The sequence below is a fragment of the Salmo salar genome, unplaced genomic scaffold, assembly GCF_905237065.1.
Source record: "Salmo salar unplaced genomic scaffold, Ssal_v3.1, whole genome shotgun sequence".
Taxonomy (NCBI): domain Eukaryota; kingdom Metazoa; phylum Chordata; class Actinopteri; order Salmoniformes; family Salmonidae; genus Salmo; species Salmo salar.
In genome coordinates this window covers 65001-75000 of record NW_025548694.1, presented here as the reverse complement: position 1 = coordinate 75000, position 10000 = coordinate 65001, and the positions used below count along the sequence as shown (strand labels likewise).

At 53.2% G+C, this 10000-nt stretch overlaps 1 protein-coding gene across 1 annotated transcript in view; it reads left to right on the top strand.

Annotated features, from left to right (window-relative positions):
- LOC106595760 (lethal(2) giant larvae protein homolog 1) overlaps window positions 1–10000 on the top strand; it is a 115601-nt gene that overhangs the window by 67747 nt on the left and 37854 nt on the right. Inside the window, 2 exon segments of the mRNA XM_045712661.1 lie at window positions 1059–1126; window positions 2298–2466. Of these exon segments, the coding sequence (XP_045568617.1) occupies window positions 1059–1126; window positions 2298–2466 (237 nt within the window).

Here is a 10000-nt window from a genome sequence, read left to right as displayed (position 1 = left end):
TTAGCTTAGCGTGCAGGTTAGCCTGTATTAGTCATGTTAGCTTAGCAGCAGGTTAGCCTGTATAAGCATTGTTAGCTTAGCAGCAGGTTAGCCTGTATAAGCATTGTTAGCTTAGCGTGCAGGTTAGTCTGTATTAGCGTTGTTAGCTTAGCTGCAGATGTCCACAGTTAAAGGCTTTGCAGCCAGTACCAGCTGTTGTTGTCGTATATCATACCAGCCTGCCTACGGGTGGCAGTGCCAGGGAGGGTTGGAGTTGGCACTAGAACAGAGGGGTCAGAGGGACAGGCCGTCAGAGGGGACAGGCCGTCAGAGGGGGACAGGCCTTCAGAGGGGGACAGGCCGTCAGAGGGGGACAGGCCGTCAGAGGGGGACAGGCCGTCAGAGGGGGACAGGCCGTCAGAGGGGGACAGGCCGTCAGAGGGGGACAGGCCGTCAGAGGGGACAGGCCGTCAGAGGGGACAGGCCGTCAGAGGGGGACAGGCCGACAGAGGGACAGGCCGTTAGAGGGGACAGGCCGACAGAGGGGGACAGGCCGACAGAGGGGGACAGGCCGACAGAGGGGGACAGGCCGACAGAGGGGGACAGGCCGACAGAGGGGACAGGCCGTCAGAGGGGACAGGCCGTCAGAGGGGACAGGCCGTCAGAGGGGACAGGCCGTCAGAGGGGGACAGGCCGACAGAGGGGACAGGCCGTCAGAGGGGACAGGCCGTCAGAGGGGGACAGGCCGTCAGAGGGGGACAGGCCGTCACAGGGGGACAGGCCGTCAGAGGGGGACAGGCCGTCAGAGGGGGACAGGCCGTCAGAGGGGGACAGGCCGTCAGAGGGGGACAGGCCGTCAGAGGGGGACAGGCCGTCAGAGGGGGACAGGCCGTCAGAGGGGACAGGCCGTCAGAGGGGGACAGGCCTTCACAGCTGGATGAATGAGGCCTTTATTCTCACATTTAGTCTCTCTGCTGCAATGTGTGTATCAGCCATCTAACCTAAAGGGGTGTGTGTGTGTGTGTGTGTGTGTGTGTGTGTGTGTGTGTGTGTGTGTGTGTGTGTGTGTGTGTGTGTAGAGTTGGCCGATATGTGGAGGGAAGAATCTAGCGCCCACGCCCAGACAACAGGAGTTGTTGCTGACGGGGTAAACACACACACACACACACACACACACACACACACACACACACACACACACAGGGTCTTCTTACTGTCTCTCCACTATGTTAGAAGAGGTGTGTACATTTGAAATCGGAAGTTTACATCCACTTTAGGTTGGGAGTCATTTAAAACTCGTTTTTTCAACCACTCCACAAATTTCTTGTTAACAAACTATATAGTTTTGGGCAAGTCGGTTAGGACATCTACTTTGTGCGTGACACAGGTCATTTTTCCAACAATTGTTTACAGACAGATTATTTCACTTATAATTCACTGTATCACAATTCCAGTGGGTCAGAAGTTTACATCCACTAAGTTGACTGGTGCCTTTAAACAGCTTGGAAAATTCCAGAAAACGATGTCATGGCTTTAAAAGCTTCTGATAGGCTAATTGACAGAATTTGAGTTAATTGGAGATATACCTGTGGATGTATTTCAAGGCCTACCTTCAAACTCACTGCCTCTTTGCTTGACAATATTGGAAAAATTAAAAATAAATCAGCCAAGACCTCAGAAAATAAATTATTGACCTCCACAAGTCATGGTTCATCCTTGGGAGCGATTTCCAAACGCCTGAAGGTACCACGTTCATCTGTACAAACAATAGTACGCCAGTTTAAACACCATGGGACCAGGCAGCCGTCACACCGCTCAGGAAGGAGACGCGTTCTGTCTCCTAGAGATGAACGTACTTTGGTGCGAAAAGGTCAAATCAATCCCAGAACAACAGCAAAGGACCTTGTGAAGATGCTGGAGGAAACAGGTACAAAAGAAATCTATATCCACAGTAAAAAAAACGAGTCCTATATCGACATAACCTGAAAGGCCGCTCAGCAAGGATGAAGCTACTTGTACTTGGCAAAGGTGTATGTAAACTTCCAACCTCAACTGCATCTCCTGTCTCCACTATGTTAAAAAGAAGTGTGTGTGTGTGTGTGTGTGTGTGTGTGTGTGTGTGTGTGTCTGTGTGTGTGTCTGTGTGTGTGTGTGTGTGTCTCTCTGTATGTAACGTGTGTGTGTGTGTGTGTGTGTGTCTCTCTGTATGTAACGTGTGTGTGTGTGTGTGTGTGTGTGTGTGTGTGTGTGTGTGTGTCTCTGTATGTAACGTGTGTGTGTGTGTGTGTGTGTGTGTGTGTGTGTGTGTGTGTGTGTAGGCATGAGGACGGTACGGTGCGGTTCTGGGATGTGTCTGCTGTTGCTATGACTCCCCTCTACAAGCTCAGCACGGCTAACGTCTTCCATACCGACCCTAACGACGACCCCCTGGACCCTAGCGACGACCCCGAGGCACCGCAAGAGGAGGAGTGGCCTCCCTTTAGGAAGGTCAGAACACACACACACACACACACACACACACACACACACACACACACACACGCTCACACAGAAGCACGCACTCACACATTTCTTATAAATTTGCAAACATTTCTAAAAACCTGTTTACACTTTGTCATTATGGGGTATGGAGTCGTTGTGGGGGTATGGAGTCGTTGTGGGGGTATGGAGTCGTTGTGTGCGTATGGAGTCGTTGTGGGGGTATGGAGTCGTTGTGGGGGTATGGAGTCGTTGTGGGGGTATGGAGTCGTTGTGGGGTATGGAGTCGTTGTGGGGTATGGAGTCATTGTGGGGTATTGAGTCGTTGTGGGGTATTGAGTCGTTGTGGGGTATTGAGTCGTTGTGGGGTATGGAGTCGTTGTGGGGTATGGAGTCGTTGTGGGGTATGGAGTCGTTGTGGGGTATGGAGTCGTTGTGGGGTATGGAGTCGTTGTGGGGTATGGAGTCGTTGTGGGGTATGGAGTCGTTGTGTGGGTATGGAGTCGTTGTGGGGTGTGGAGTCGTTGTGGGGTGTGGAGTCGTTGTGGGGTATGGAGTCGTTGTGGGCGTATGGAGTCGTTGTGGGCGTATGGAGTCGTTGTGGGGGTATGGAGTCGTTGTGGGGGTATGGAGTCGTTGTGGGGTATGGAGTCGTTGTGGAGTATTGTGTCGTTGTGGAGTATGGAGTCATTGTGGAGTATGGAGTCATTGTGGGGGTATGGAGTCATTGTGGGGGTATGGAGTCGTTGTGGGGTATGGAGTCGTTGTGGGGTATGGAGTCGTTGTGGGGGTATGGAGTCGTTGTGGGGGTATGGAGTCGTTGTGGGGGTATGGAGTCGTTGTGGGGGTATGGAGTCGTTGTGGGGGTATGGAGTCGTTGTGGGGTATGGAGTCGTTGTGTTGTCATTGTGGGGTATGGAGTCGTTGTGGGGGTATGGAGTCATTGTGGGGTATGGAGTCGTTGTGGGGTATGGAGTCGTTGTGGGGTATGGAGTAGTTGTGGGGTATGGAGTCGTTGTGGGGTCATTATGGGGTATGGAGTCATTGTGGGGTATGGAGTCATTGTGGGGTATGGAGTCATTGTGGGGTATGGAGTCATTGTGGGGGTATGGAGTCATTGTGGGGGTATGGAGTCATTGTTGGGTATGAAGTCGTTGTGGGGGTATGGAGTCATTGTGGGGGTATGGAGTCATTGTGGGGTCATTGTGGGGTATGGAGTCGTTGTGGGGTATGGAGTCAATGTCATTGTGGGGTATGGAGTCGTTGTGGGGGTAGGGAGTCGTTGTGGGGGTATGGAGTCGTTGTGGGGGTATGGAGTCGTTGTGGGGGTATGGAGTCGTTGTGGGGTCATTGTGGGGTATGGTGTCGTTGTGGGGTCATTGTGGGGTATGGTGTCGTTGTGGGGTATGGAGTCATGGTATGGAGTCGTTGTGGGGTATGGAGTCGTTGTGGGGGTATGGAGTCGTTGTGGGGGTATGGAGTCGTTGTGGGGTATGGAGTCGTTGTGTTGTCATTGTGGGGTATGGAGTCGTTGTGGGGGTATGGAGTCGTTGTGGGGGTATGGCGTCGTTGTGGGGTATGGAGTCGTTGTGTTGTCATTGTGGGGTATGGAGTCATTGTGGGGTATGGAGTCATTGTGGGGTATTGAGTCATTGTGGGGGTATGGAGTCATTGTGGGGGTATGGAGTCATTGTTGGGTATGAAGTCGTTGTGGGGGTATGGAGTCATTGTGGGGGTATGGAGTCATTGTGGGGTCATTGTGGGGTATGGAGTCGTTGTGGGGTATGGAGTCAATGTCATTGTGGGGTATGGAGTCGTTGTGGGGGTAGGGAGTCGTTGTGGGGGTATGGAGTCGTTGTGGGGGTATGGAGTCGTTGTGGGGTCATTGTGGGGTATGGTGTCGTTGTGGGGTATGGAGTCATGGTATGGAGTCGTTGTGGGGTATGGAGTCGTTGTGGGGGTATGGAGTCGTTGTGGGAGTATGGAGTCGTTGTGGGGTATGGAGTCGTTGTGTTGTCATTGTGGGGTATGGAGTCGTTGTGGGGGTATGGAGTCGTTGTGGGGGTATGGCGTCGTTGTGGGGTATGGAGTCGTTGTGTTGTCATTGTGGGGTATGGAGTCATTGTGGGGTATGGAGTCATTGTGGGGTATTGAGTCGTTGTGGGGTATTGAGTCGTTGTGGGGTATGGAGTCGTTGTGGGGGTATGGAGTCGTTGTGGGGTATGGAGTCGTTGTGTTGTCATTGTGGGGTAGGAGTCATTGTGGGGTATTGAGTCGTTGTGGGGTATGGAGTCGTTGTGGGGTCATTATGGGGTGTGGGGTCATTATGGGGTATGGAGTCATTGTGGGGTATGGAGTCATTGTTGGGTATGAAGTCGTTGTGGGGGTATGGAGTCATTGTGGGGGTATGGAGTCGTTGTGGGGTCATTGTGGGGTATGGAGTTGTTGTGGGGTATGGAGTCGTTGTGGGGTATGGAGTCAATGTCATTGTGGGGTATGGAGTCGTTGTGGGGGTAGGGAGTCGTTGTGGGGGTATGGAGTCGTTGTGGGGTCATTGTGGGGTATGGTGTCGTTGTGGGGTCATTGTGGGGTATGGTGTCGTTGTGGGGTATGGAGTCGTTGTGGGGGTATGGAGTCGTTGTGGGGGTATGGAGTCGTTGTGGGGGTATGGAGTCGTTGTGGGGGTATGGAGTCGTTGTGGGGTATGGTGTCGTTGTGGGGTATGGAGTCGTTGTGGGGGTATGGAGTCGTTGTGGGGGTATGGAGTCGTTGTGGGGGTATGGAGTCGTTGTGGGGGTATGGAGTCGTTGTGGGGTCGTTGTGGGGTCATTGTGGGGTATGGTGTCGTTGTGGGTTATGGAGTCGTTGTGGGGTATGGAGTCGTTGTGGGGGTATGGAGTCATTGTGGGGTATGGTGTCGTTGTGGGTTATGGAGTCGTTGTGGGGTATGGAGTCGTTGTGGGGGTATGGAGTCGTTGTGGGGTATGGAGTCGTTGTGGGGGTATGGAGTCGTTGTGGGGGTATGGCGTCGTTGTGGGGTATGGAGTCGTTGTGTTGTCATTGTGGGGTATGGAGTCATTGTGGGGTATGGAGTCATTGTGGGGTATTGAGTCATTGTGGGGGTATGGAGTCATTGTGGGGGTATGGAGTCATTGTTGGGTATGAAGTCGTTGTGGGGGTATGGAGTCATTGTGGGGGTATGGAGTCATTGTGGGGTCATTGTGGGGTATGGAGTCGTTGTGGGGTATGGAGTCAATGTCATTGTGGGGTATGGAGTCGTTGTGGGGGTAGGGAGTCGTTGTGGGGGTATGGAGTCGTTGTGGGGGTATGGAGTCGTTGTGGGGTCATTGTGGGGTATGGTGTCGTTGTGGGGTATGGAGTCATGGTATGGAGTCGTTGTGGGGTATGGAGTCGTTGTGGGGGTATGGAGTCGTTGTGGGAGTATGGAGTCGTTGTGGGGTATGGAGTCGTTGTGTTGTCATTGTGGGGTATGGAGTCGTTGTGGGGGTATTGAGTCGTTGTGGGGGTATTGGGTAGTTGTGGGGTATGGAGTCGTTGTGTTGTCATTGTGGGGTATGGAGTCATTGTGGGGTATGGAGTCATTGTGGGGTATTGAGTCGTTGTGGGGTATTGAGTCGTTGTGGGGTATGGAGTCGTTGTGGGGGTATGGAGTCGTTGTGGGGTATGGAGTCGTTGTGGGGTATGGAGTCGTTGTGTTGTCATTGTGGGGTAGGAGTCATTGTGGGGTATTGAGTCGTTGTGGGGTCATTATGGGGTGTGGGGTCATTATGGGGTATGGAGTCATTGTGGGGTATGGAGTCATTGTTGGGTATGAAGTCGTTGTGGGGGTATGGAGTCATTGTGGGGGTATGGAGTCGTTGTGGGGTCATTGTGGGGTATGGAGTTGTTGTGGGGTATGGAGTCGTTGTGGGGTATGGAGTCAATGTCATTGTGGGGTATGGAGTCGTTGTGGGGGTAGGGAGTCGTTGTGGGGGTATGGAGTCGTTGTGGGGTCATTGTGGGGTATGGTGTCGTTGTGGGGTCATTGTGGGGTATGGTGTCGTTGTGGGGTATGGAGTCGTTGTGGGGGTATGGAGTCGTTGTGGGGGTATGGAGTCGTTGTGGGGGTATGGAGTCGTTGTGGGGGTATGGAGTCGTTGTGGGGTATGGTGTCGTTGTGGGGTATGGAGTCGTTGTGGGGGTATGGAGTCGTTGTGGGGGTATGGAGTCGTTGTGGGGGTATGGAGTCGTTGTGGGGGTATGGAGTCGTTGTGGGGTCGTTGTGGGGTCATTGTGGGGTATGGTGTCGTTGTGGGTTATGGAGTCGTTGTGGGGTATGGAGTCGTTGTGGGGGTATGGAGTCATTGTGGGGTATGGTGTCGTTGTGGGTTATGGAGTCGTTGTGGGGTATGGAGTCGTTGTGGGGGTATGGAGTCGTTGTGGGGTATGGAGTCGTTGTGGGGGTATGGAGTCGTTGTTGGGGTATGGAGTCGTTGTGGGGGTATGGATTCGTTGTGGGGTATGGAGTCGTTGTGGGGGTATGGAGTCATTGTGGGGGTATGGAGTCGTTGTGGAGTCATTGTGCGGTATTGTGTCATTATGGGGTATGGAGTCATTGTGGGGTATGGAGTCATTGTGGGGGTATGGAGTCGTTGTGGGGGTATGGAGTCATTGTGGGGGTATGGAGTCATTGTGGGGGTATGGAGTCATTGTGGGGGTATGGAGTCGTTGTGGAGTCATTGTGGGGTATTGTGTCATTATGGGGTATGGAGTCATTGTGGGGGTATGGAGTCATTGTGGGGTATGGAGTCATTGTGGGGTATGGAGTCATTGTGGGGTATGGAGTCATTGTGGGGGTATGGAGTCATTGTGGGGGTATGGAGTCATTGTGGGGTATGGAGTCGTTGTGGGGGTATGGAGTCGTTGTGGGGTATGGAGTCGTTGTGGGGTATGGAGTCGTTGTGGGGTATGGAGTCTTTGTGGGGTATGGAGTCGTTGTGGGGTATGGAGTCGTTGTGGGGTATGGAGTCGTTGTGGGGGTATGGAGTCGTTGTGGGGGTATGGAGTCGTTGTGGGGGTATGGAGTCGTTGTGGGGGTATGGAGTCGTTGTGGGGGTATGGAGTCGTTGTGGGGTATGGAGTCGTTGTGTTGTCATTGTGGGGTATGGAGTCGTTGTGGGGTATGGAGTCGTTGTGGGGCATTGAGTCGTTGTGGGGCATGGAGTCGTTGTGGGGCATGGAGTCGTTGTGGGGCATGGAGTCGTTGTGGGGTATGGAGTCGTTGTGGGGTCATTGTGGGGTATGGAGTCATTGTCGGGTATGGAGTCATTGTGGGGGTATGGAGTCATTGTGGGGGTATGGAGTCATTGTGGGGGTATGGAGTCGTTGTGGGGTCATTGTGGGGTATGGAGTCGTTGTGGGGTATGGAGTCATTGTGGGGGTATGGAGTCGTTGTGGGGTCATTGTGGGGTATGGAGTCGTTGTGGGGATATGGAGTCGTTGTGGGGGTATGGAGTCGTTGTGGGGTCATTGTGGGGTATGGTGTCGTTGTGGGGTATGGAGTCATTGTGGGGGTATGGTGTCGTTGTGGGGGTATGGAGTCGTTGTGGGGGTATGGAGTCGTTGTGGGGTCATTGTGGGGTATGGTGTCGTTGTGGGGTATGGAGTCGTTGTGTTGTCATTCTGGGGTATGGAGTCATTCTGGGGTATGGAGTCGTTGTGGGGTATTGAGTCGTTGTGGGGTATTGAGTCGTTGTGGGGTATTGAGTCATTATGGGGTATGGAGTCGTTGTGGGGTATTGTGTCATTATGGGGTATGGAGTCGTTGTGGGGTATGGAGTCGTTGTGGGGTATGGAGTCGTTGTGGGGTATGGAGTCGTTGTGGGGTATGGAGTCGTTGTGGGGTATGGAGTCGTTGTGGGGGTATGGAGTCGTTGTGGGGTGTGGAGTCGTTGTGGGGGTATGGAGTCGTTGTGGGGTGTGGAGTCGTTGTGGGGTATGGAGTCGTTGTGGGGTATGGAGTCGTTGTGGGGTATGGAGTCGTTGTGGGGTATTGTGGGGTATGGAGTCGTTGTGGGGTATGGAGTCATTATTGTGTATGGAGTCGTTGTGGGGTATTGTGGGGTATGGAGTCGTTGTGGTGTATGGAGTCGTTGTGGGGTGTGGAGTCGTTGTGGGGTATGGAGTCGTTGTGGGGGTATGGAGTCGTTGTGGGGGTATGGAGTCGTTGTGGGGTATGGAGTCGTTGTGGGGTATGGAGTCGTTGTGGGGTATGGAGTCGTTGTGGGGTATGGAGTCGTTGTGGGGTATTGTGGGGTATGGAGTCGTTGTGGGGTATGGAGTCGTTGTGGGGTATGGAGTCGTTGTGGGGTATGGAGTCATTATGGGGTATGGAGTCGTTGTGGGGTATTGTGGGGTATGGAGTCGTTGTGGGGTATGGAGTCGTTGTTGGGGTATGGAGTCGTTGTGGGGTATGGAGTCGTTGTGGGGGTATGGAGTCGTTGTTGGGGTATGGAGTCGTTGTGGGGTATGGAGTCGTTGTGGGGTATGGAGTCGTTGTTGGGGTATGGAGTCGTTGTGGGGTATGGAGTCGTTGTGGGGGTATGGAGTCGTTGTGGGGGTATGGAGTCGTTGTGGGGGTGTGGAGTCGTTGTGGGGGTGTCGAGTCGTTGTGGGGGTGTGGAGTCGTTGTGGGGTGTGGAGTCGTTGTGGGGTGTGGAGTCGTTGTGGGGTGTGGAGTCGTTGTGGGGTATGGAGTCGTTGTGGGGGTATGGAGTCGTTGTGGGGGTGTGGAGTCGTTGTGGGGTGTGGAGTCGTTGTGGGGTGTGGAGTCGTTGTGGGGTGTGGAGTCGTTGTGGGGTGTGGAGTCGTTGTGGGGTGTGGAGTCGTTGTGGGGGTATGGAGTCGTTGTGGGGTATGGAGTCGTTGTGGGGGTATGGAGTCGTTGTGGGGGTGTGGAGTCGTTGTGGGGGTGTGGAGTCGTTGTGGGGTGTGGAGTCGTTGTGGGGTGTGGAGTCGTTGTGGGGTGTGGAGTCGTTGTGGGGTGTGGAGTCGTTGTGGGGTGTGGAGTCGTTGTGGGGTATGGAGTCGTTGTGGGGTATGGAGTCGTTGTGGGGTATTGTGTGTAGACTGATGTTGTATTTAATCCATGTTAGAACAAGGCTGTTACGTGATGTGTAAATAGATATTCTTGATTTCTCGAAGTGCCTGAGAGTGATAGTTTGTAGTGCGATTTCCTTTACGCTCCGTAGAGGTATTTAAAACCATATTGTAATCTCCCATCGTAATAATAGAGTCTTGTATTGCTTGTAGAGTTGGAGAAATATATTTCACCCTCCCACCTTAAACTGTTGAATGAGTTTCCTGTAAACAATCGGTATTATATTCCTTCTCTCTAAGCTACACCTCCTCCATTTCCTCCTCTACCTCCTCCTCTACCTCCTCTTCCTCCTCCACCTCCTCCTCCTCCTCTACCTCCTCTACCTCCTCCTCTACCTCCTCTTCCTCCTCCTCTTCCTCCTCTACCACCTCCTCCTCTACCTCC